This window comes from Giraffa tippelskirchi, chromosome 14 (genome assembly GCF_054371585.1).
Source record: "Giraffa tippelskirchi isolate mGirTip1 chromosome 14, T2T-mGirTip1v1.2.pri, whole genome shotgun sequence".
In the NCBI taxonomy this organism is placed as follows: Eukaryota; Metazoa; Chordata; class Mammalia; order Artiodactyla; family Giraffidae; genus Giraffa; species Giraffa tippelskirchi.
In genome coordinates this window covers 17,488,088-17,514,976 of record NC_137288.1, presented here as the reverse complement: position 1 = coordinate 17,514,976, position 26,889 = coordinate 17,488,088, and the positions used below count along the sequence as shown (strand labels likewise).

At 53.8% G+C, this 26,889-nt stretch overlaps 1 protein-coding gene across 4 annotated transcripts in view; it reads right to left on the bottom strand.

Annotated features, from left to right (window-relative positions):
- The window catches only part of MBP (myelin basic protein), a 101,279-nt gene that overhangs the window by 11,031 nt on the left and 63,359 nt on the right, over positions 1-26,889 (bottom strand). For 3 of the 4 annotated variants that reach the window (XM_081563320.1, XM_081563322.1, XM_081563318.1), the window contains exons 4-5: positions 22,017-22,447; positions 641-748 (exon numbers count right to left, since the gene is read on the bottom strand). In XM_081563320.1, coding sequence (XP_081419446.1) covers positions 641-748; positions 22,017-22,447 — 539 coding nt within the window. Of the gene's footprint in view, positions 1-640; positions 749-15,312; positions 15,391-22,016; positions 22,448-26,889 lie in introns of all 4 variants that reach the window. The other variant, XM_081563319.1, reaches the window with a different exon arrangement.

Genomic DNA, 26,889 nt, shown 5'->3' with positions numbered 1-26,889 from the left:
TCACTCGCTGATGGAGAGGGCGAGTGTCACAGAGACCCTCTCTGGGGTCAGCAGTCAAGGGCCCAGATATCAGGAGCCTCGAAAGGAAAGCCCTCAGGTATGTGACCCCTAAAGCCCCCATCAACATGAAAAGGGAGGTCTATAACCAGAGCCTGTGCTTTCGCTTTTGTTTTTAAGGCTTTATTTCTTTTAGAGCCAGTTCTAGGTTTCTGGAAACATTGCCCAGCAATTGCAGAGCATTGCCACAACCCAGTGTCCTCTGCACAGCCCAGCCCCTGGCTTCTGTGTGGTCCATCTGTTACAACTGGTGAGCCAACCTACCACCCTCCCGAGGGTGGGTCATAGCTGTGTCCCATGGGGATATTCTCAGGCCCCGCCTCCCATAGATGAGAGCTGTCACCTGGGGAGGTACTCAGACCCCTTGTGGACCAGCGCTTGGAGGCACTGGGGGATATACTCAGATCACTCCCCCCTGGATTAGAGCTGTGTCACCTGGGGACACACGTAGGCTCTCCTGGGTAGGGGCACGGCCGGGCACCCCTCACCCCTCCGCTCCTGCACCCCCAGCCTGCACCCCTCCCACTCCCCACCCCTCACGCCGACACTCCCCCTCCGCCTACCCCCCCACGCCGACACTCACGATGTTCTTGAAGAAGTGCAGGACAGGGTTCTCGTCTTGGGGCCGGCCGTGCTGCGCCTTCTGGGGCAGGGAGCCATAGTGGGTGGTTCTGGCCGCGTGGTGTCCATCCTGAAAGAGAGGGGGAGACTCTGGAAGGTCAGAGGGGATCTTCACGGGAATCTCCTGAAAGCCATCGGGACAGTGAGCTGCAGCCTCGCAAACGCCTGCTCCATCCCCAGCTCAGGGCGCGGTTCAGAAGGACCCTTCTTGCTCACAAGATGCTGTTGTCACCAAGTCTAGAGTGTGCTTCTCGGGAGTTTAGTGCATTGGCTGGGCTCAGTGTGGCTGTGGCACTTGTGTCTGGACTGGCATGGGGGTTACTGGCATGTTAGTTACACAGGCGTGTTCCCACATGCGTCCCCGTCAGTGGCTCTCTGCAGATGGTCCTCCCACCACCATCCACCAGGTCGGAAGCGCTGCAGTCATCCTGGCCTCTTTCTCTGCTCTATTTCCCCCTTTGAGTCCATTCACAATCCTTATAGGTTTTTCTTTAAAATAGTCCCTGCATTTGTCTCCAGCCCGGGGGGCGGGAGGAGTGGCTGAGAGCTTACACCACACAGCACGTCCAGGTTTTCTCCACTTTCTGAGGACTTGTCTTGGCTTGGAGTGGTCCAGCCCCTCTCTGTCCTTGAACGAGGTGTCCACGTGCCCTGCAGTCCTCCTCCTGTGGCTCTGCGCCCTGCTCGGCCCTCAGGTTCTAAGTCCCTCCTTCTGCGGGCCCGGCGGGGGCCCAGGCTCCCTGCTGCGCCCGCCTCTCCCCACCGTGCCCAGACCCCGTCTCCCTGATGCCCCGGCCAAGCGCTCTGCAGGCTGCAGTTCTCAGTTTCCCCCCCAGGCAGGCTCAGCAAGCGACCTGTTTCCTGCGCAGCTCAGTCCCAGCCTCCCTAGGAGCGTGGAGCCAGGCCTGGGGGTCACGGGTTGAGACTCCCTCCCCCCACGGGGCCGGGAACTTCATGGTGTTTAGGTTCCCCGTGCAGGAAACCCAGGGAGTTGTGCTATGCCAGGTGGTGCTCATGGCAAGGAACCTGCCTGCCAGTGCAGAAGATGTAAGAGACTCAGGTTGGATCCCTGGGTTGGGAAGCTCCCTGGAGGAGGAAGTGGCACCCCACTCCAGTATCCTTGCCTGGAGAATCCCATGGACAGAGGAGACTGCCAGGCTACAATCCATGGGGTCGCAAAGAGCTGAACCTGACTGAGCAACTCAGCACGCAAGCACATGGGCATGGTGGCGTGGGTGGAGGCCGATGCAGTGGGCATTTGAGTTGAAGACATCGGCCATAGGGACGAGCTGGAGTGTTTCAGGAACTGCTGAAACACCGCCGCCCTCCTGACTCTGACTGATCCTCTCTGCGGTGCTGCCAGGAGGCAAGTAATCTGGTTCTCCTTGCGCTGTGTTGTCTGTCACCCAGAGCCAATCGAGATTCCGTCACTGCTGGCCAACCCTATACACATTCTTCTCCAGTGAAGGAGAAAGTGAAACCAAGAATTAAAAGAGAAAACAGATGAGCTAGGAAACTGTTTAAGTTACTTGTGCATATGTGCTGAGTTGCTTCAGTCGTGTCCAACTCTTTGTGACCCTGTGGACTGTAGCCCACCAGGCTCCTCTGTCCGTGAGATTCTCCAGGCAAGAATACTGGAGTGGGTTGCCACTCTCTCCTCTAGGGGATCTTCCTTAAGTTACTCACTTCAAGAAAAATATTTTTTTGTGTTTAGACACAAAAATATCTTTGTGTCTGAGTATCCAATGTATCTGGCAGGCGAAGTTACTTATTAGATAGCACCTTAATGGCCCAAAATAATGAAAACAGCTCAGAATTTTGTATAATTAACGCTTATTTTGGGGTAAGAAATGGCATTCCTCTCCAGTATTCTTGCCTGGAGAATTCCATGGACAGAGGAGCCTGGTGGGCTTTAGTCCATGCTGTTGCAGAGAGTTGGACATGACTGAGCTAATGAATGCATGCTTACTTTGATGTTTATACACCATTTTTCTGCAGGATGTGTTGGATTTTTCGTCACAAAAACATTGTGTACTTCGATCGATGTACTGTGATTAAACTAAGAAAGTTTCTTAAACTTTACGAAAAAGTTTTAAATAAATGTTCAGTAGTATCATGCAGATCTGATATTATTAAACTTATTTATGCTGTGGTGTAATTAATGAAGTGTTGTGTAGACAATAACAATGTTTCATGCCTGAACCACACCTACCAGCTTCTAATGCTAAAAGAAGCAGAGAGTATATTTTGGTGACTTTTATAATGAGTACATCGGAGAAGAAAACCTCCATGACATGAGGGTAGTCAATAAGTTTACAGACTGACACTAAAAGCATGATCCATAAAAGAAACAAAATCGATAAACTGAACCTGATCAATATTTACGACTTTTGCAAAGGTCACTTTTAAGAGAATGAAAAGAAGCTACAGACTGAGAAAATATTTTCAACCACATATATGATGTAAAGAACTCTAAAAAATCAATGGTTAAAAAAACCCAAACAACCAGGTTTAAAAATTGGACAAAATGCTTGACTAAACACTTCATTCAGAGAAGGCAATGGCACCCCACTCCAGTACTCTTGCCTGGAAAATCCCATGGACGGAGGAGCCTGGTAGGCTACAGTCCATGGGGTCGCTAAGAGTCGGAGACGACTGAGCGACTTCACTTTCACTTTTCCCTTTCATGCACTGGAGAAGGAAATGGCAACCCACTCCAGTATTCTTGCCTGGAGAATCCTAGGGACGGTGGAGCCTGGTGGGCTGCCATCTGTGGGGTCACACAGAGTCGGACACGACTGAAGCGACTTAGCAGCAGCAGCAGCAGCAGCAAACACTTCATTGCAAAGGATGAGCAGAAGGCAAGCAAGCACATGAAGAGATGCCCAACATCATTAGCCATTAGTAAGATGTAAATCAAAGCCACCTAGAAATGCCACTATCCCCCTCTTAGAATGGCTGAAATAAAGAATACTGACAATACTAAGCGCTGACTAGGATGTGAAGCAACTGGACCTCACGTGCCTTGTTGGTGGGAATGCAAAATGGTATCCTCACTCTATAACACAATTTGAGTTTCTTATAAAGTTAACCATGCACTTAGCATATGACTCAGCAATCCCACTTCCTGCTTTGAATGATAAAAGAAAAATTACATGTTTTTAGAAGTGATTTTTATAATAAATATATTCATCTCTGCTCTTTTGATGAAAGTAACTTAAATCTTAAAAGAAAACTTATGATCACACAAAACTTGCCCATGAATATTTATAGCAACTCAATTCATAATCACTAACTCTGTAAATGACCCAAGTGTTCCTCACTGAGTGAGGCGATAAACAGACTATAGTATGTCCATGCTGCGCATGCAGTAAGAAGGAGCAGACTTTTGATACACTTGAAAACTCAGAGGTATCTCCAAGGCATTGTGCTCGGTGAAAGAAGACATTCCAAAAAGCCTTCATACTGTATGATCTCACACACATATGACAGTCTTCAAAGACTGCGCTACGGGGAGGGTGACGGAGCAAGGGTAGGCAGGGGTCAGGAATGAGGGAGGGAAGGTGTGGTGTGAAGTGGAAGAGAGGTTTGGGGGTGATGCATCCCTGTGGTGGTGGCAGCCACATGCATGTGAGAATTCACGGACCCGCACACCATACACAAGCCTGTCTAACTGTGTGCCGTCCCGTCACAGCAAATAGACGGCGAAACAGTGGAAACAGTGAGAGACTTTATTTTCTTGGGCTCCAAAATCACTGCAGATGGTGACTGCAGCCATGAGATTAAAACACGCTTACTCCTTGGAAGGAAAGTTATGACCAACCTAGACAGCTTATTAAAAAGCAGAGACATTACTTTGCCGACAAATGTCCGTCTAGTCAAGGCTATGGTTTTTCCAGTGGTCATGTATGGATGTGAGAGTTGGACCATAAAGAAAGCTGAGCACTGAAGGATTGATGCTTTTGAACTGTGGTGTTGGAGAAGTCTCTTGAGAGTCCCTTGGACTGCAAGGAGATCCAACCAGTCCATCCAAAAGGAGATCAGTCCTGAATATTCATTGGAAGGCCTGATGCTGAAGATGAAGCTCCAATACTTTGGCCACCTGATGTGAAGAACTGACCCCTTGGAAAAGACCCTGATGCTGGGAAAGATTGAAGGTGGGAGGAGAAGGGGATGACAGAGGATGAGATGGTTGGATGGCATCACTGACTCAATGGACATGAGTTTGAGTAAACTCCAGGAGTTGGTGATGGACAGGGAGGCCTGGAGTGCTGCAGTCCATGCGTTCGCAAAGAGTCGGACACGACTGAGTGACTGAACTGAACTGAACTGAACCCCTCAGAGTAGCAGCTGAGGGAAGAAAGCCAGTTCTTCAGCGAGGTTTCTGTATCTGGCGTTTGTTTGCTGAGACCCTGGGGCTGGTGCTGACCCTGTTTACCCATCACTAGAAGGTTCTGTGGTGAGCACAGGAAAAAGCGCTAAGAACACGCCTTGTTGCCGGCAATGACGCCCTCACGCAGATGTGGGGAGGGGCCTGCTGTGTCTGAATTACCCTTACATTTTTTTTTATTGTGGTAAAACATACTTAACTTAAAACTTACATTTTGCCATTTTTAATTGCACATTTTGGCGGCATTAAGTACGTTCGCAATGTTGTGTATCCATCACAGCATCCAGCTCCAGACCTTTCCCATCTTCCCAAACCAACCCGGCACCCTGCAGACGCCGGGTACCATCGCCGGTCCAGCCTCCCGGAAAGCCCCACCCTACGCTCCCTGTGACTCTGACCGTGCCAGGGACCCCTGACCAGTGGCATCGCGCAGTGCTTGTCCTGTGGGGACTGTCTCCTTTCTGCCACACCATGACTTGCATCAGAACTTCCTTCGTGCTAAAATGCCATCCCCGGGGCTTGGGTCAACGGCGTTCTGTTCACTCATTGCCCCCTGACGGACACGCGGTTGTTTCCACCCTGGCTGGACGCGGCCCCCGTGGTGCCGGCAGCTCAGGGGGCGCGGGTCCCAGCCTCCTTCCCCCACGGCCTGAAGCACACCCCTGACTGCATGAGCCGGGCAGCCGTGACCCCGAGGCCGTACTGAAGGCCAGCCTGTGCTGTAGAAAGGGGTTCACATCCAGCCCGGGGGGCGCCAGGTGGGGAGGCTCTGGCCAAGCTACTGGTGGTCTGTCTCTGCCATTGGCGGTCAGTGTGCGGTCAGAGCAGGGCCAGCCCTCGTCACCCACGCATGGCAGGAGCCCCTGGCATTCCCGGCGAGGTGCTTTAAAGGCAGCGTGGTTTGGTTTGTTATATTTCACAATTTGCGGGAAGTGGGTACTGTTTTCCTCACGCCTTGCCGTAAACAAGGCGGTCTGTTTCTGGCCTGGGGGAGGGGAGGCCGGGCCGTCCAGGCGCCCTGGGGGCCCCGCGGCCTCACAGCGCCGGCCTGGCTGCTGACGCCCCGGAGCCTCAGACGGTCCCCTGACCCTACCTCCGCCCTCACCTTTGGGACCCCAGCCTCTGCCTCCCGGCCTGTGACAAACACGTTCCCTCTCAGGAGACTCCTGGACTCGGCTCCTGACTCAGGACGGTTAGTGACTCCCCGATCTGCTCAGAAAGGACAGAAAAGCCAGAGCCGCTCACACTCTCAGTTATTTGCCAGGACTGGCGTCTCTTTGTCCACGTCTATCCTTCCTGATGAGAAGAACTGACTCATTGGAAAAGCCCCTGATGCTGGGAAAGATTGGGGGCAGGAGGAGAAGGGGACGACAGAGGATAAGATGGTTGGATGGCATCACTGACTCAATGGACATGAGTGTGAGTAAACTCTGGGAGTTGATGATGGACAGGGAGGCCTGGCGTGCTGCAGTCCATGGGCTTGAAAAGAGTCGGACACGACTGAACGACTGAACTGAACTGAAGTGATCCTGCTCCAGGTCGCTCGCCCACTTTGCAGGCGATGGAAAGGCAAAGGAGGAACTCGAAGGGAGGTCCTGCCATAAAATAAGAGCCGGGCCAGGGCGGAGGAGGTGGGAGGGCAAGTGACAGTCACCCCTGACCCTGAGAGATCAGAAAAGGAAAAAGGGCCGGAGATGGGGACCCCCACTCCACACCACACTGGTTTACACATGAGGTTAGGATGTCAACACATTCTCTCCAAAGTACACAGAGCTGAATATTTGGGAAGCGAAGTTAGAAAATTAGTCCTGTTTTCAAAAAATGAAAGCTTCAGTTGTTCAGAAAAATAGCACTTATTACACAGGGATTTCAAACAAAATAGAGAAGTTTGTAGAAGAAATCCTACCACTTAGGGCTGTGCTTTGTTCACACGCTGATGAACCACGTGCAGACCTGGCCTTCTGTACACATGGCGATGTGAGTCGTGCAGGGCCTCGACATGTGATCACAGCACACACAGGGTTACATGCCACTGACATGTTACTCTTTCTTGATGTAACAATTAACGAAACAACAACAAACTTCTTGGTTGGCAAATCAAATAACATTATGCTAAAAATCTAAATACTATGGAAGAAAGCCATGAGATAAAGGACAACTGGTCATTAATTTTTAACATAAATTGCTTTTTCCATTAGCCTGTTTCATAGTATCCTGTTTGAAAAGTTATGATTAGTTTTCCCCCCACTTGTGATAATGTGTGCTTCACCAGCAGGGGGAGCTCGTGCACTTGGCTTGCCAGTCCCATCTCCAGACACCATGAAAGATTTTTAACTATTTTCCAATTTGCTCAAACTTGCAAGTAATAACAGGAGATTAGTTTTCGCCTGACACAGTGAAGATCAATGGTCATCAGATTGGGTAAAGGTTCATTCCCTCTACTCTGACGGCTATTTTATGAAAATAGGGTCGAGGCATTTGTCTGCATCGTCATTTGCATTTGGATTTGATTAGAGACGAAGGGATGGAATTGTTCCCTCAGAAGAAAATGCTGCAGCTTGAAAAAATGAACACTCACTGTGTCTGGGGTTTGTGCTCAGGGGAAAACAGAGTCCTAGAGCTTGATTTAGTTCTTGTCTGCAAGAAGAATTTAAAATCTTTCCTGAAGAATTGATTCTTTCAAATTGTGGTGCTGGAGAAGACTCTTGAGAGTCCCTTGAACAGCAAGGAGACCAAACCAGTCAATCCTAAAATAAATCAACCCTGAATACTCATTGGAAGGACTGATGCTGAAGCTCCAATATTTTGGCCACCCGATGCAAAGAGCAGACTCATTGGAAAAGACCCTGATGCTGGGAAAATTGACGGCAGGAGAAGGGGACAACAGCAGTGAGATGGTTGGATAGCCTCACCAACTCAGTGTACATGAGTTTGAGCAAATTCCAGGAGATGGTGAAGAACAGGGAAGCCTGGCGTGCTGCAGTCCATGGAGTCACAAAGAATTGGACACGACTGAGTGACTGAACAGCAATAACAACAACCTGGATCCACCACTAGGATGCCAGTGGTGGAAATTTGAGTGAATCTTCGGTCTGGGACATGTCTCCCCTCTGAGTGAACCCTGCTTGAGCTCTGCACCCTAGATGCAGTCAAACCAGTCAATTCTGGGGACAATTGGACCCTAGAGCCTGGCTCCTCCCTCCCCTCTTTCTGCCAGGCTTCTGTTTGCTGGCCTCTCTTCTCGGGATGGGTGACCCTGGGTGGGTGCCAAGGAGGGGCCAGGAGAGGAGTGATGAACCGCCATGCATACAAGTGTCTGAGGACCGCCCAGACGCAGACTCCCGGCTTGGAGTGGTCACACAGGAGAGACGGGCCTCTAGAGGACCTGCCGTCTGCCCAGGGCCCCGACCTGCGATATGTCACAAGCGTGCGCTGGCTCCCCTCAGGTCACAGGCGGCAGTGAGAGGCACTTTGGTTCCTGCAGCTGTACTTGGTTTCGTGGTGCGCTGGCGGTGGGGAACTCGGTCCTTCAATCACAGTGTGTGTCGGATGATGAGCGTCGGTAACACCTGCTCCATCTTTTCTATGTCGTGTGAACGGACGTGAGCTCTGTGTGGAGCTGCTGTTTGGAAACTGCTGCCCTTTTGAAAACTTGAAATCAAGCATTTTCATGGAGGTCACCAGCATAGGTGCCCTCATGCCAGGGTGCCTCACCCACCATCTGCCGGGTCTGTTGTGATGTCTACCTCCGAGGTGCCCCGGATCTGGCCCGTCAGCAAACACCTAATCCTGTGACGGAGACCTTGAGGTGACCGAGGCCCGCGTCCTGCAGGCCGCCTCACTCAGGGGCAGGTCGAGGCGCCATGTCAGGACACAGCCCAACGTGACCTCTCTGTGGATGGGCCTCAGCCGTGTCCAGATGATTGTCCAGTGGCTAAAAGCAGGACCGTTTTCTTTCTGGCACTTTCTTAGTCAAGTCGATCCTGTGAGTTCTAGCAATGCGTGTTTCTCTGTGTCCCCAGACAGAGCCGCTATAAAAAAAGAGCAAGGAAAGCGGTTCCACCGTGTTTTACGGGGTGGACGTGTGGTTGTTTTCACCTCATTTTCCAGACGTGGACGTGGCTGCTCGAAGGGGCTGTGTGAAGTGGTGAGAAGCATCCAGCGAAGCAGCCGTCCAGCAAGCAAACACTTTGGTATTTCCATTTGCAGGCTGGAGGTGATAGAATCCCGCTTGATCCACAGAGCGGCATTAAGGATGCCCACCTTCAGTCGATGGTTCCACCAGTGGTCTCGAGAGCAAAGCAATTTGCCTTTTGATTTTTCCAAAATAAAAACCTTCAGCTTTATGGCACCCCAGGAAGCCCAGATCCAGCGGCTCGCCTGTTTCACCTATTCGGAACCACGCACTCCAATGGTGTGGCTGTCTTCCTGAACTGCCGACGATAAGGCGGAACAACAGAGTGAGACTTGGGATCAGGAAGAGAGCTGCTTCTCGGGAAAGTGTCAAGAAAACCAAAGATGCTTCTTCCAGATTGTTGTCTTTATATTCGAGAACCAGGAACTATATCCTGCCCTTTTCCTCTTGCCTCACACTTCTTTGGACGGTTTACGAAACTCCCCCAGAAATCTCGTTTTGGTGACTGAAAGGAGTCGAGGACTTAAGGAAGTCCTCCTCAAGGACTTTCCGAAAAAGCACTGCCTTGTGAACATCTTGTGCTGAAAGACTCTAACCCGTGGGCATCCCGTCTCTCGGGCCGTCTTTGGAAGTCAGGGTCGTGGCACTTACGTGCCCCTGTGGCATCTGGCTCTGAGCTAGCTGCCAGTAAAATATTATCTCCTAGAGCATGTGAACTGAAGGTCACAGGCCTGCAGAAGAAATAATGCATCCGCTGGAAACTGTCGGAGCTGCGATGCGCCCCCTTTCAGAGCTGGTCCTAATGACTACGGCATGTTTTTGCTCCAACACCCTGACCCCACAATACTCTGGCCATTCCCAGAAACCGCTGGACAATGAGGCCGATCTTGTTTATGTAAGTTTTTCAGAGGAAGCGATTGCTCCACTTCTAGCCAACCAGCTCCCGGTACGCCTCAGGGGAGGGTGTTAGATGCTTTCTGGCAAGGTCACTGCATTTCGATTGTGTAATCTGGGGAGAGAATTCTTGCCAGTCTAAATGATCCATGCAGTCTGCCCCTGTGTTTTCACCCTCTGCAAGTTTAAGAATATGTTTGCTCCTGAATCATCGACTCGACGGAGTTTTTAATTAAAGCAGTGGGCTTTCTTTTTCTTTAGAGAAAACCGTGCCATGTCAGCAGTGGGCTTTTCTCAGTTACAGGAGGCGCACAGGCAGAGTCTGGGTTCAGGTGCAGATTTTAGGCGGCCTGTTGCCTGTTCTCATGACGCGTTTCTTCTTGGCCGTTAGAGAGTGAAAAGGCTGGCAGGTGGTCTGTGTTTCTGGGGAGTTGTCTTGTGCTCTGCCCAGAGGGGCCGAGGTAGGAGGGGCTGGCTCCAAGCTGGAGAGTTTCTACTCTCAGCAAGTTGTGAAGCTGAAGGCAGTGGGGGGAAGAGAGCACATCGACTTGTTTCTGTCTGCGATGTTTCACCTGAAATGAGGGAATCAAAGCCCCCAGCCTCTTCTGGACCAACTCTTTGCCTCCGTCAATGGCCATGCAAGGACTGGATTAGAGGCCTCCGGGCATGGATGGAACGAAATCTCCAGGCTGTGGGTGTGAGGTCACCCTGGAGGGAAGTCGGTGTCACATGTCACAGCCTACATGTCCACTGGTTCTGTGAACACATAGTGGCTGCCTGGTTTCTGATGGGGGCTTAGCCTCAGGTGGAGGCCTTTGAGCCTGGCCTTACCCCAGGGAGTGGACTGGGAGGTGGAGGAGGAGGCCGTGTAGGGGTCCCGGCTGGAGCTGGGAGCTGCCGTCAGGTCCATGAGGATGCTGCCCACAGCTGTGTTTTCTGCCCGCAGCTCCACCACCTCATACTGCCTGATATGCAGCTGCCCAGGGCCTTCCTGCCCAGGAGCCTCCGGGAGGGGCCCTCTGCCATGCCTGGGCCACCGTCACTTGTCCCGGGAGCCAGACTCCATTCCTGTCTCAGGCAGTGCTGGGGAGCTCACGGCGAGAGGCCCGGGCTCACGGTCCCCAGAGGAGAGGCTCATTGCTGCTTCTCTAACAGGGCGGCTGGGCTGGTGCTGAGAGCGACGCTACTGAACGTGGGTGTGCAAGCTTCCTTGTCTCCTGTCCGCGGGAGGCAGGGCTGGAAGTTGGCATTAACTGCTCCGACTTTTTTCTTTGCTCCCATTTTGGAAGACCTTAGTGTGTCTGTAGGATGCCTATGACTTCCCAGCGTAAACATCCAGCTAACGCCTTGGTAGCAACATAAACCAAACAGTCTCCCAGGACACCTTTCCTTGGCGTAGAACTCAGTCATCTCCTTATGCAGAAGGGCAGCGGGCAGTGTGACGGATGCAGAGTCTGGAAGGCTTATTTTGGGAGGAAAAGCCAAGTTGCAAAGGCTTTCCTGCAACTGAAGGCCACGGGCCCCTGGGCAGCTTCGCTGGGAGGCGGCCCCTCAGGGTGGGGAGCACGGAATAGACCCCAGGCTTCCCCCACTGATCCGATCCCTTGACAGGGCTGGCCCCAGGAGAGCCAGATGGCCTCCTCCATGTCAGCACGGCCCCCAGGGAGCCTGATCTGCTCTGGGTCCCCACAGCCAGAACTTCAGGGCCTGTCAAAACCACCCAACTCTAGTCCGAACCATTTCCTTGGAAAATGAGGAAGAAATCGATTCAGAAAACCTGGAGACGGAGTCCGAGGGAAGTGTCTGGGAGGCTTTCCATGTGAGCACAATGCCTGGGATTGGGAGCTGACAGACTGAGTTCTGTCCTCTGAGCAGAACAAGGTTGTACAAGCCTCAGGCATGCAGAGTTGCCCCCGAGCACCTGCCTCGGGGCTGGAGGGGGCTGTGCTGGTCACGCGGTTTCGAAAGGGCCCTGAGATGTGAGGAGATGGCGGTGGGTCAGTCCCCACAGAGGTGCTCGCGGTGCCCGACTCACTTTCCGGCTGAGATGCTGAGGCCCGAGAGCAGGAGCGCAGGGGCTGCAGACCAGGGCTGGGCTGTGGGGGTGGGCTCGTGGGGCCCCCGGGGAGGGGCCCTGCTGCACCCATGATGCTCGGTTTACCGGCACCAGGGCTGTGCCCCCGTTTCCCTGCATCAGCCCGGGGTCCTGGGGCATCGGCAGGACAGACGGTTATTTCTGACATTGCTGCCAGTGGCCGGGGAGGGAGGCTCAGGGCAGATGCCCGCAGGTGGAGGGTGAGAGCAGAGCCTCTCTCGTGGGGTGAGGGTTGTGCTTCCATGCATACTCCGTGCTTTTCCAGGCGCCGAGTCCAACTCAGCGAGCCCCAGCCCCTGGGACGGTTGGTGGCAGGTTCAGAGCAGGGAGGGCGGCTCTGGACAGGCCTCCGGGTGCTCCTCGACCCCTCAGGTGGGTGGCCCACAGTGGCCTCTGCAGGCTCCTAAGGACTGGGCCCCCAGGGGCTGCGAGGGGCAGGCGGGGGCTTAAGGAAGCCGGTAAGAGCAGCTGCCAGGTGTGGGAGCGGGGCATCCCCCAGCTCTGCCTGCGTCTCCAGGCCCAGACATGCAGGTGCAGGTGGGGTGGGCCCGGCCAGGCACGGCTCCCTGCTGCGCGCTCTGGGCGCCTTTCTGCCTCCTTCATCTGCACGACCTCTGGGTGATGCGGCTTTTGGAGGCCTAGCTGTGCGGAGCCGGGAGACCCAATGGGGAGCCGGGAGGAGGAGGCCCCGTATCCTCCACGGAGCTGTCTTCCCCCCTGTACGTGCATCTGCTCCTTGTTTCTCCCTTGGAGCCTGTGCTTTTCCGACTCATCTTGGGTCCTCTGGTATCATCTCCTGCGTGGACGTGGGCTCCCCGCCACCTTCAGGTCAGCCCTTGAGTCAGGCTGGGGTGGAAAGAAGAGAAGCGAAGCATCTCCTGGAATCAAGGGATTCCTCCGTGGGAGCCCAGTTCTGGATGGGCATCCAAGGTGCTGAGCCTACTTGTTTCTTGACAAACAGTGAGTGGGGCTTTCTCATCCTTCCTGCGGAGTTTGTGCAGACAGACAGACAGAAGGTGGAATGTTCCGGAAGGTCTGCGTGCAAGGCATCAGCCTGACATTGCTCACCAGCTGAGTTTCTGAGCCTTGGGGGGAGGATGGGGAAGGTTTCAGTGCTGAGCTGCTGGGCCTGGCACCACGGTTCCCATTGTGGCCCCAATGGGCCAGCTCTGTCTCCTCCAAGCTCCTTTCATGGCCCTTTGTTGTATCTGAAAACCGTTTAGTGCCTCTGGGTGCTTCAGTCCTTTGCCGTGGCTGGTGCCATTTCCTCTCCAATAAACATAACCTCTTTCTTTTTTTTTTGTCCAGAAAGTAATTGCTATATTAATGTTTTTTAAGGGAATAAAGAAAAGTCAGTAAACCTTTGGGGTTTTTTAATTTGATCCAACCTCTTTCCTGAAATAATGAAGAATTTGATGTGCCGAGGGGACACATAGTGAAGAGACGGCAAAGGCAGAGGCCTGTCACTGGAGGCCCTGACGCCCGGCCCCGGAGCTGTGTCTGCAGAGCCCAAGGATGGCGCCCCCTGCAGGTGTGAGAGCATGCATTTCTGTCTGGCTTGTGCACGTGGGCGGAGCGCATCTATCATGAAGATGTGGAGGGCGGGCCTGCTGCCTTTGTTCCACCAGAAGAGAAAAACCAAACACTATTTATCCCTGAACACCGAAGCCCTGGCCTCTCGCCCCCCAGGCTCTGTGCTGGGTCTGGAATTTCTGGCAAGGCCTCTGCCTGCTGGCAGAGTGTGTCTGCTTGCTGATGGTGATGTGACCCGTGGAGGCGAGGATGGGGCTCCAGGTGGCTTCAGGGCTCAGGGCACAAGGGGGTTCCTATATGTCCCCCATATCCCTGCCGCAGGTGACTGTGTACCTCAGCCCCCATGCCCTCGCCCCATGAAGGCGTTTGGGGGCAGCCCTGGCTTCCTCCTGGCCGAGTCTGAACTGGCCGAGGCCCAAGGGCTGCAGAGAACCTGAGTCTCCAGAGGGCTGGGCCCGCACCGCTTTCCTGGGGGCAGGGGTGTTGGCTTTGAGGAGCCACTGAGGGCCCCTCTGCGCAGGAGCATGGCGATGATGCCCGAAACACGGTTGCCCTCTCTCCGGGGGCGGCACTCCTCCAACCCCCTGCAGCCTGGAGTGGAGGTTCCATCTGCCCTCAGGGGCTTGACGACAGTCCCTCCCATGCAGCCTGCAGCCCAGTGTCTGCCCAGGGGCCCGGCGCCTCTGAGTCTCCTGTCCCGGGCTTTCGCGGCCGCCCTGCTCGCCTTCCTGGACCGGCTTTCCGGAGCCATCTGTGGGGCACGCCTGCTCCTCCTCTAGGGCTCGCTGGGTCTGGGGCCTGTGGCCCCTGTGTCTCACCATCACAGGGGGTGACAACCTATCTTCCTGCCTCCGGGGTCTCAGCAGATGTGGGCGCCCCTCCCACCCGCCTCCTTCCCACTCCTGCCCCTCCCCCGTGTGTTTGTAGAGGATGATCCTCAGTGAGGGTCCCTGAGCCCCCACCCTGGGGCCCTCCCACGCCCTGGTCCAGCACCAGGTGTCCACCTCCCACATCATCCCAGGGTGGAGAGCCCAGTGTCGGGACATGGTGCCCTCTGGGACCCGCGGGCCAGAGAGCAGGTGGGGCCCCCGGGAGCAGAGTCTGAGTCGGATGGCACCCCGTGCCTCCCCGGGGTCACCCCAAGGTCCCTGTGCCCCCCCATCCTGCGCTCTGAGGGTCAGCTGAGACGGAGGACCGACCACAGGCTCCTCCTCCACCCAAGGATGCTCACTGGGTTCGCGCCTGGAAGGGCTCATCCACCTGGCATTTGCTGAGCACGCAGAGTCTGTAAGGCGCTGCTTCTCAAAGGAGATGGGCCACAGTCACAGCCGCTTGGGGCTGGGCCAGGCTTGCCGCGGGGGTCTCCCTGCCCTCACCCCGCCCGCGTCCCTGCAGGGCCACCCCCACCCAGAATCGAGGCCCCGTGTCCCTTGCGAGGACCCTCCTCTCAGTCTCTGCGTTTTCCTTTGCCGTGTCCCCAGGAGCCGCCCTGTGGGTGAGACAAGCGTGACTCTCCGAGGCTCCGGGGGCGGGAGCGAGACGGCCCCGTCGCCGAGTGGCCGCGGCCGCGAGGAGGAGCCGTCTTACCTGGTACATGTTGCACAGCCCGGGCGGGCTGCGGGCATGGGGGCCCAGGGGGCTCTTGCTCTGCTTGAGCCACGGGACCTGCCAGAGGGACAGAGTGGCGCCTGAGTCCGCGCGGGCAGCCGGGCCGGGCCCCACGTCCTCCAGCGGCGTGTACCTGACCGCGCGGCGGACCCTGGGCGGGGAGGAGGGACAGGAGGGGTGAAGATGGGAAGACGCGGCCTGGTGAGAGGATGGGAGGTGGACCAGCCGGAGGCTGGGTGTCAGGGGACACACGGAGCGAGAAGACAGCAGGGGGCGGCCCCCGAGGACGGACGGAAGGGCCACAGAGAGACAGGACACGAGGGAGGCTCAGGGGAGCGTTCTGCCCTAGCGCCTACTCTGGGGCCTGCAGCTAGCTTTGTGGCCACCTTCTCTTAAACACGTCGCCGGCACCAGACACGTGGGATTTCCGAGACAGCTCCACACCAAGAGCTGAAAGCGCCTTTCCAAGCCCATAAAGGAATGGATTTGACACGCCAAGGAGTTTTATTTTATTATTCTTTTCCTTTCAGAGTGAGTGTGTTAGCTTCTGCATGGGGCTGACCCGTCTTTCCTGCTCTGTGGGGGTCACTGTGACTGTCACGCTGGACCTTCTTGGTTTGCTCTGGAGTAAACGGAGGTCATTGTAAGGGTAACAGAGTTTCCCTCCGGCCGACCACTTGCATATTCTTCTCTGCTGTCGGTGACATTTAGGAGCCTAATATTAATAAGGACTTAATAGTCCTTCATGAGTCATGAATGAATGTAAACTTTATTATAAATCTTCCTGAATGGTATTTGCTCTGAGTGCCTTTTTCCTATTCTATTACCTATGAGACAGTTGCTGAATCGAGCAACTTTGAGGGATGTGGTAGAGAATATTATTACAGGACTGAGGACAGGGGCCTCTCTTTTGACGGCCACGGAGAAGTGGGGAGAGAGAGAGAGAAACAGAGAGATAGTGGACGCCTTACAGAGGTCAAGAGATGAAGTCAGTGTAACAGGTGTCAAGAGATGTCTTATATGACGACAGATGAAATGGATTTTTTAAAATGACGTGAATAGCTGGTTATGCACAGAAATAAGCGGTAGTTGTGACACGGGGAAGTGTTTGGTGTTCTAGAAATATTGCAAAGTGAACACCATAGAATTCCCAGAGGCAAGTCTGTGGAGAGCCGGTGCTTGGCTGGGTACCTCAGGTCCAGTTTTCTGCACATGCGGGAGGCTATTTCTGTGCTAGCAGGAAGTACTGGGCATTGGGTACTTAAACGAGTCAGACACCGAGTATTTATTCAGCAGCACGTCTCGGTGGATAAGCTTGAGGATTCTCCGCCTCTGTGAGGCGTGGCTGCTCCCACCGAGGGCGAAAACCCTCAAGAACAGCCTGTGGGCAAGTCCATGCTGGCACTTGGTCCAAAGACAAAAAAAACTTTCTAGTCCTCTATTTAAGACCACATCCCTTCTCCATGATGTCTCTGCAGCACTTTCCGGCAGCTCTGGGGACTGGCGGTCAGCCCCCACCCCCCACTGCCATCCCTGGCTTCCTGGGTGTTGGTCTCATAGCCTGGGACGCTGGCCCAAGGCTCTGAGATGGGGGCGGCCCCCTGGGCGACCCCCCAGTGACCGGCCCCTCCCGCAGCAGCAGAAGGGAAGATGATAGCCGAGGAGGGTTCTCCGCCTCCTGTCCAGATACACTCAGGGTTAAGGGCAGATTATCTCCGGCAGAGGAAGTGGGGGCACCAGCCCAGGTGGGGGAGAGGCAGGAAGGCGTCACGTGACAGCGCTCCCCCCCCTTTAGTGCTTCTAATGAAGCAGGATGATTTCTGGGCACTTAAGAGTGTTGCGCTGGAGAAGGAAATGGCAACCCACTCCAGTATTCTTGCCTGGAGAATCCTAGGGATGGCAGAGCCTGGTGGGCTGCCGTCTATAAGGTCGCAAAGAGTCGGACACGACTGAAGCGACTTAGCAGCAGCAGCAGCAGCAAGAGTGTAGTGATGTCCGTGACATCACCACAGAGACCACCTATTAAAACTCGAAGATAATCTGTTAACCAGAGTGTGACAAGAGGCTTCCCCAGTTCTGGAATGCTGACTCCACACCTTCGTGATTTGCACGGGAGACTGAGGGTGTGTTTTCTCTCCCTCATGAAGAGATGGTCCCTCAGATGTCAAGTGAAGCTCTCTGTCAACCAGTAAGAATTGGCTGTTCCTTTTGCCAAAAGGAAAATCAATGATGATGGAAATCAACACCAGAAAGTGGAAGTGAGTTTAACAGGAGATGAGTTAATAAGAGGGTCAGGTGGCAGGGTATGGGTACAGATGAATGGAAGACAAATCAAAATTAATTCCATGTCTTTATGCTTATTTCTGGGGCTTCCCTGGTGGCTCGTTCAGTAAAGAATCTGCCTGCAATGCAGGAGACTCGGGTTCGATCCCTGGGTCAGGAAGATGCCCTGGAAGAGGCAATGGCAACCCACTCCAGTATTCGTGCCTGGAGAATTCCACAGACAGAGGAGTCCAGCAGGCTACAGTCCATTGGGTGGTAAAACGAGTCGGACATGGCTGAAGCGACCTGACACAGCACACATGTTTATTTCCAGCTTACCAAGACTCCCAGCTTGCACTCCACCTCGCACAGTCACTGTCTGCCTCACACTCCGACCTCAGATTCTCCAGTGCTGATCTGACCGCCGGGTCTGCACCCTCCGGGGAGTCCAGACGGGAGCCGTTTTTCTGTGCTCACTCACTCAATAAGTGCTGTTGAGGGTTCCGTGTCCCAGACACACAGGAGGGTAGAGACACTCCCCCAACATGTGCAGGATGGCGTTTTTCGAGAAACACTAACAACGTCAGGCAGAATGAGAACCGTCCTCACAGAAGGATCAGAGACCAGAAAGCCCTGTGTGTAAAGCTGATAGTTGAAAACTGCGCAGAGGGCTGTGCAGGCCCCAACTCACCTGTCGTTCAGCTGCTGTGTCAGGAAGCCACGGAAGCACCAGTTATGCATGTGCTTAGTGAGGGAGGGACGTCAGAAAAGACAAGTTAAAAAACTCACGTACAATGAACTAGTCTGTTAAAATGTTTAATAAATGCATAAAAAGGGAGAGATATATAAAAAGCAAAAGGTCATCACAAAATCAAATTGGAATACAGACAGCAGAAGGCCATCAGCATTAAATTCATCAACACGATTTACAAACGTTTCACTCAGGACCAGCACAATCGCTGCCCACACAGGGGCGTCACATTCTGATTGAGCTCTCGCCCGGTTAGAGACAGCAGAGCGCTGAGGGTGTGGAGACCGCAGGAGGACACGGCGAAGTCCTGGGAGCCAATCAATAACTGATCCATAATCGATCAGAGGAATGACATTCATACGTCAGAAGGAATTCCTGTAGTAAATCTCAGCAAGTGTTTCTTTGGGCGTGAAAACAAGTACACCCAGCATAAAGAGATTTTTCTCTAGAAAGGTCTCTGGCCAAATCTCTTGGCAAACTGATGTACCGACTGGCTGGGTGGGTGCCAGGTAGACTGAGGTTGAGATTCACGTTTTGTGTGTTGTGAGTGGACTCACTCCCAGCAGAGGTGAGGGAGTGCTGCTCTACTGGCCCCAAGCCCAGGGCCAGACTCACGTGGAGTGGGGCACCTTACCCAGACCATTCCTGCCGTGTCCTTCACGTGACCCCAAATGTCACCCTCCCCAGGGGTTACAGAATACATCTCCAGCATTAGGGTACCATGTTAACAGTGAGGAGTTAGCAGTTACTGCACAACTAAAATGTGAGCGAAATTAAAATGCAGTGGGGAAAAGGTGGGAAGCAGAACCCTGTGATTAATTTCCAAGACTGCTTGTCCCCAGGCACTAAATGGCAGCAAAGTTTCTCACCCCCCACAGTCAAGACCAGAGGCAGAGAGGGGAGGCTGGTCATGGCCGGCCATGGGTGCTGAGACCAGCGGTCCACAGACGCGGCTCTGACTGCAAGGTCAGCAGCGGGAGACAGGTGGGACCAAAGCCTGCTTTACAACGCCTGCAAGAAGGCGGCCTCGCGTGGAGAAAGGCGACACAGGCCTTCTCCTTGAGTCCCTCTAGGGGGCTGCCCAGGTGTCAGGTCATTGCGGCCACCTTGGTTATTGTCCAAGCTAAGGGGTCATGATTTTGGGGTGAAGCCTGAGGATACAGTGCTGGCCCTCACAGGGCCCCACGGTCCAGGGACTTGGAAACCTGCTCATTAATGGCAACAACTCCGTCTTTCTTTCCTCCCGCAACAAAGGCGCGTGGTCTCCATGAATACACTTTTCATTTAAGGCTCTCAAAAGAATATGCCTCCTGAAGGAATTTGTGTGTGCTTTCCCTGAGTGCCAACTCCCGGCCGCACAAAGGGTGGGCATGTTGGTACATTCCCAGGACTGGGGGCGCTGCTCACCCCGGGGCCCCCACGTGTCCTTGGAGGAGGCAGGCAGGCGACAGACAGCCCCTTTTCCAGGAGCCAAGGGCTCCATTTGGCTTCACATGCTTCAGCCCAAAAGACCTTTCTAGCATCTATAAAATGAGGGCTCTCCTGGTTTATCAACAGAGCAAAGCAAAAATGGAATCAAGGCCAAGAAACAAACCCACACCAATAAAAACTGCAGGCTTCTAGGCACTGCAGGTGTGTCATTGGGTATAAATGTATTACGCTCACACCTGTAGCGTTTAAAAGTGAACAAAAGCATCCACAGGAAAACAGGTAAGCTGAAAAGTATTTCCAGGAAGGCCCACTGCATATTTTCAGCAAAGACACTTGACAGGAATGTATCCTAGCCAGTGTTTGTAATGAGCAACCTCGGATATGATTTTACATTCAAATTCTAATGGATTTCATTGGCATCAAAGGGCCAAGCTGTTCATTTAAAAGTCTTCTTTATTCAAGACCCAGGAGTGAACAGAATTAACACTTTAAAAGTACTAAATCAATTATTTCAACATTGTTTTTATTTTTTAAATCCTGTGAAAATGTTTTACTCTAGATCCTTGATAATCTAGCAAGGCTAGTTTGCGACATGGATATCTACTTCTGAGGCATCTTTTCTGAGGCATCTTTTCTTTGAAAATGTTGAGGAATATGAGACTTTATGCAATCAACGTTGAACTTTTACACAAAGGAAGAAAAACGTATGTCAAATAGAGTCATTTTGAGATAAGGTCACAACAATTGACATAAATGCTTTCACAGTCTGATTTTAGCTTAACCTGTTACCACTGAAACGAAGCTTGTTTTATAATAGATGCTCTCCAGCTGTTGAGTCTCCTGCACCTGTATTTTTCCTTTGGGTTAAGCAGAATAGTTTAAGGTTTCGAAACTGGTGACACAGCATGCATGTGGGCTGCTCTGCATAATAGCAAGACTGGGTTAGGCAGCCGGGATCCAGTGTGGTTTGATAGCATCTTAGATGGAAACTAGCATTAGAAATGGGTCAGCTGACCCATGTTTCAGGGGGAGGTAATACTGCCCCAAAGTACAGGACACAGAAGGAAACAATCAGGAAATAAACTCTAGGAGCCTGGAAGGTACACTGAGCCATTCACTAGAAGGCCATGTGACAGATCTCAGCTTCAAGCAGGTGCCCGAAAACCTCAATGCACCTTGACACCATATGGGTGCAGCTGCGTCTGCTTTATCTTCAACAACATCAGGGTCGTCAGTCATTTTAAGAACTGTAGCTAGAGACTAAAGCAAATCTGAGAAATTCCCAAGCTCCCAGGGCCCCAGCGTTGAGGAGAGATCAGGATGTCAAGGGCCTCTGCTCACACTCGGCTCAGAAGCCTCTTGCCTCCCTGAGGGCCTTTCAGGATAACCAGAGGACACAGCCGGAAGCAGAGGGCATCTTAGGAGTTTTGTGAGCAGACCCAATAACCCAGGGGCTTTTATGGAAGGCCTCACTCTTTCCAAAATCACCCAGCTATCCAACGCTCTAAAATCACATGCCATGCACACCGAGTATTTGCTATCCAATTGTCACTTGGGGATTAGCTCTCCAATGAAACATCAGCCTTACAAGTCCAGTAGCCACTGCTGCAACCTGGACCACAATAGGAGCAATTTTCTCTTGTGATACATTGTTATCTACAGAACATTTAAATAATGAAAGCACAACTTCTATATTCAAATGAACAGAGTAACAAAATCATACAGTTTTGATTCACAGACACACTTCATTTATTCCCCTCTGCGACTCAGACAAAAGACAACGTCTGCTCAAGGCGAATTTAAATTTGTCCCAAAGTCCTCAATCGCAGTATTGTTACAAAGCAACACGACGCTAGCGGCACCGAGTCCAAGAACAAATTGGCTTAGCCCAGTGTTGACCTCGGAGCGCGGGAGCAGAAGCGGAACCAGCACTCAAGCCCCCAAGCACGAGACACAGGAGACCCCAGCACAGGGCGCCTTTTCTGCAGCGCCCACACCCACGCCACCCCAGAGACGCAAACTCAGAGTGTTCTCCACCCCCAACTACCTTCTGACTGCATCCCTGGTGAGCGAGGGGAGGAGGGTGGGAACTTCAAAAGCCACGACCCGGGGGCTCATAAGCATCTCCAGCAAGACGCTGCGCCTCCTCTCAGGCTGCGTCCACCCGCAGGTCCCCTTCCCACCCCACTCACTCCCCCGGGGGCGCCGGTGGCATGCGCCTCTACTCCTCGGAGCTCACCTTGCCGGAGCCCCGCTTGGGTGCACCCCTGTCCGAGCCAAAGAAGCGGCCAAGGGAGTCGAGGATGCCCGTGTCTCTGTGTCTGGGGAGGAAGCCGTGCCTGGCGTGGTCCATGGTGCTCGCCGAGGCCAGGTACTTGGATCTCTGGGAGGGTCTTTTCTGGGCCGCCATCGCGTCCACCGCCCCGGGAGCGGCCGCGCTGTCTTCCTGGATGGTCTGGAGCTCGTCTGATTCCGAGGGCCGGTCTTTGAAGGTGTTGTCCTCCCGGCCCGGGGCATCTCGGGAAAAGAGGCGGACCAGGTGGGGGCGGCCCCCCGGGTCAGCTGGGCTGGCCTCGGGCCAGGCATTCTTCGGGTCCGCTGTGCGCTTGGAGTCTGTCACCGCTGTGTCCTGCGAGGGGGCCCCATTGTTCGGGACCACATCTGCCGCTCCTGCAAACAACAGTGAGATGTGAATGCGGCTGTGCAGAGCGGGCTGCAGACAATGCCGCTTTCTTCCCGGCCTGCAAACTGGCCGTCTCCTACAGAATCCATGGAGGGTGTGGGCGCCATGCAGCTCCGTGTGGCCCCTGCCCACCCTGGGAAGGACCCGCCCGGCCCGAGCCTCTCTCTCGGTGGCGGCTCCACATCCAGGGCCCTGGGGATCGCCTCAGGGGCTCCAGACTGGGCACCGGGCCTCCCTGAGCAAACACGGCCGTGTACCACATTGCCCCGGGTGCTGCCACTCCTGCCCTGGGAGGCTCCAGGTTTCTGGGCACCTTGATGGCACATTTATCACCTAAAAGGCCACTGGTGCCCAAGCCAAGCGTGTTGGGAGCATGTATTTGGCAAAAGGTATTTTTAGTGTTCTCAGTAAAAATGGAACCTCCCACGTCTTTTGCAATTCATGCCTTAAAGAAAGGGGGTGTTTAGAATTCTTTACTTCCCAGAGTCCACAAGAGGCCTCTTGCAGGAGAGAACTGCTTATTCAGGACATTTTGGTTGGGCTTCTCTCTGTAAGCAGTGACAATCAGAAACCTTAAGTGGGAAGGGGGTGTCTCATGTTGCATACCACTCTCCCTTAGCTTTTCACAAAAATACACAGCATTTCTCTCAAGAATGGCAGGACCTCATCTTGCCCTCGATTACAAAGGTGGGTATAATTGAACATCCTGCGGTTAGTTTCCTCTCCAAAGTTTATTACACATCGACAAAAAATGCAGGTGTACTCACACTTTCCTGTAACAGCATCCATCCATCTAACTGCCCAGCAATCTATTCACTGACATTTACCAACAGCATCCACCCACCCACTCATCCACCTACCCATCCCTCCATCCACCCAGCCTTACCGAGTACCTAGCAAACATAATGTCCTGCACTAGTTCAACAAAAATGTGGCCCTTGTCTCATGAATAGAGATGAAAATGAACAATATGAGTTGAATAGTGTCCTCTAGATGCTGTGTCCACATCCTAACCCCCAGCACCCATGGATGTGAACTTCTCTGGACCTTAGGTCTTCGCAGATGTTATCAGGTCAAGATGGGGTCAAGATGGGGTCAGGGGTGGGCCCTGACCCAGTGACTGGTGTCCCTGTGAGTAGAGGAGGTCTGGATCCAGACACACGAAGAGGCCATGTGGTGTGGAAGCAGACCGTGGCCTGGTGTGTCCACAACACAGGGTCTCCAGGACACAGGGAGGTGGGAGACCCCGGGCAGACCCTCCCCAGAGACACCAGGGAAGCACCGCCCCGCCCACACCCGGGTGAGCGTTTCTGGCCTCCAGAACCAGGAGAGAAGAGACCCCTGCTGTTTCAGGTCCCTGTTTGCGGTCGTTTGCTGTGGCTGCCATAGGACACAGATACCATGTGTGATGTCACGTCGAGTGATGACATGAAAGGATGATCTATTGAGGGGACAGTGTGCGAGTGTGGGCCGCTCGGGGACTGGGTGTAGGGGGCAGCGTGCTTCTGCAGAGAAGGACGCCCGGGAGGCAGTCCTCGGGAAGGAGCTTGGCGTGTTCCCCTGGGAGCAGGGAGGCTTGGAGCCTCAAGGGGCAGGTGTGAGGCCTGAGGGAGGCGGGGCTGGCCAGTGGGGGCCAGAAGGGGTGATGGCGGGACATGATGTGGTGGAGGGGGCGGGGAGGGGACTCTTGGGGGGAGGTAAAGGGGGATGGTGGGAGGAGGGGCTGAGGGGAGGATGCTTCAAGACAGGCCAGCCAGCCTGTGCAGGGCTTCAAGGGTTGAGGTGAAGGGATTTTTTTTTTTCCCCCAGGAAGTGCCCAGAGACAGTCAAGGAATAGGGTGTGGGCAGGACCAGACCTCAAGAGAGAAGAAGACTCAGCCTGAGCACAGGTGAGGGTGAGCACAGGTAGGAGGGGCCAAGTCAAGACAGGGCCAAGGTCGTGTCCTGGGGCGTCAGGAAGGGCTGGCCAATCTGGGTGATGGTTGCATGGAGGGCCTCTCCTTTCGTTACACGTATTCAGGGAAGGTTTCACAGCTACAACACCTACTTCCACAAATATATAAATAACAAAACTGAATGGTTGCACACTCCTTTAACAAAATCAGAGAGGTCAAGAGCTTGTTCCATGGGTGACATTCATCGTGCAGTCAATATATTGACCTATGTTTCCAGAGTGGAGTACGGACATCATAAATGTCTGTCGGAGACCAAGTACCAGGCAAACAGCCAGGCCCCGGGGTCCTGGGGTCTTTTTCCTGCTCCTAAGAGGCTGTGCCTTACGCCAGCCACACTACAAGCCCTACACCATCACTTAGAACGTGGCACATCGTTTATGGCACTGATTAAATGAACCACAGGAAAGCACTTGTATTTATCACATATCAGGCCCCTCACCACCTCGCACTGTCCTGAGAAAGCACCCTGCAGAATGCTGTGGCCAGCACCAGGCTGTAGATTTTTACAGGGACGCAGAGCTAATTTATAGGTTGCAACAGAAGGGGTCTGCTTTTCTCGCTGTGCTTTAGATTCTGTGGCTAATATAAATTAATGCAAATGTGAACGGGAAACAAGCGTTATAGTGTACTTGGTTAAAGGCATTAACGAAACACAAGCGCATCTGAATACTAATATTTTCACAACAGTCAGCCTTTGTGTCCCTGAATATGGTTATTTGTGAAGCACAGAGAAGGGCGTTTGTGTTCTGGAAGTTGCTTCTCCCAGGATGCAAGGAGCCCAGGGAGAAGCTGAAATCTGTGGATCTGCAGCATTTTGGGTAATCACATGTGCAGTGTTAATTTGTCAATTCATAGCAGCTTTTATCGAAGGGGTGGAGTGCTCATTTAGATGGTAATTCTGGAGCAGAGCTCTGGTGCGCAACACGTGTGAGGCTCGGATCTGGCCGGACCCCAACAGGCGTTTATAATCCTTTCTCTGTTACTGTTCAGATTCTACAGGAAATTGCAAGAAAATGTCTTAAAAACAAAATCACACCTCTGTCTAACGGGTAAACCGACCCCAGGAAACTTAGGGAAGTGCTCTTTTGAGGGTGGTGGTATCAAAATCACGAATGTCTCTGAGAAGCTGAGGACCTAGTAAGTTGGAAGGTGGTTTCTGGGGCACAGAGACCCCCCCCCCCCCCCCCCCCGCAGACCAGGATGGTGACATCGGGGCAGTGCTGACGGTTTGGAGCAATTCACCAGTGTCACACCCCCCGGGAGGCTGCAGCCCAGGGTCTCGGTGTGACCATCTGGCCTGTGGGTCCTTGGCCTCCCGCCCCTCTGCTCCCCCCTACCCGCTGCCATCAGGCCAGGGTCGGAGTCTGTGGTTTTCCCCCTAGTTACTCCCGACACCCCTGACCACAGCCACCTCTTCCTTTACTTACCCCTGAGCCGGATTTGCTCACGGCCCTGCTTGGCCCTGCAGCTCATGGAGCAGGAGCTGCTGGGCGCTCAGCTCTGGCGTGACCATGACCTCGACCATTCCCAGGACCAACCCTGCCTCAGCCCTCGGGAGCATCCTCCCCTGCCCTCGAGGACGGGCTGCTCCGGCCTCTCAGGTTCTCCCCCAGGGCCCGCCATGCGCCCAGCTCCACGTGCTTGGCCTTTACCCCCCTGTCCCCCCCTGACCTTGACACCTGCCCCTCCAGCCCCCACCCACCGGGAGGTCTGCTCCGGGCAGCTGGACCGAGCTTCTCTCGATGCAGCTTCTACGTGGTCAGCCTCACAGAGGGACCACCTCAGGTCCCCCTAAATTGTTCCCAGCTGGCAGTGCCGTCCCTGCAGGCGCACACCCTGCCGGACTTGTCCCCTTGGGTCACTGGGCTGGCACGAGGTACTGAACCCGCAAGTGCTGTCTCCCAGGCTGGACTCCACTAGCAAGCAACAGAACCCAGACCCCACTCTCTCTTCTCAGCTGGAAGAACTTAGTTCCCAGCACGGCAGCTGTTCCACCATTTTTAACAGAGAATTTCTTTCCATCCCAAAAAGCTGGACGCCGGGGTCTAGAGAGCTCTGGCTTTCTAAGCCAGAATTCACCTGCACAACTGAATTCTTTCTGGCAATTTGCAGAGGTTCAGAGAAACCCCTCCACACGGCTCTGAGGTTTCGGAATAAAGCCCTTAGCAACCTCGCCCTGCCTTTCTCCAAGCGCAAAGCCGAGTGCAGATCCTGGGTGAGTCACTCACACGGAGCGTGGCCGTCAAGCAGGGCTCATCTCCCAGGTCGTTTCGTCCACCTGTGTTCTGCACTGTCTGCAGCAAACCAGACCGTGTGGACGGCAGAGGAAGCCCCACAGGTGCCACGTGTGCAGGGTCAGGGCCTGCAAGGTGTCTCCAGGAGGGTCTCCAGAGGCTGACCTTGACCCTCTGCCCACCAGCCGAGGGCCCCAAGCCGCCGGTGGTATCTGTGGTCATGAACAGGGAGGTGGGGCC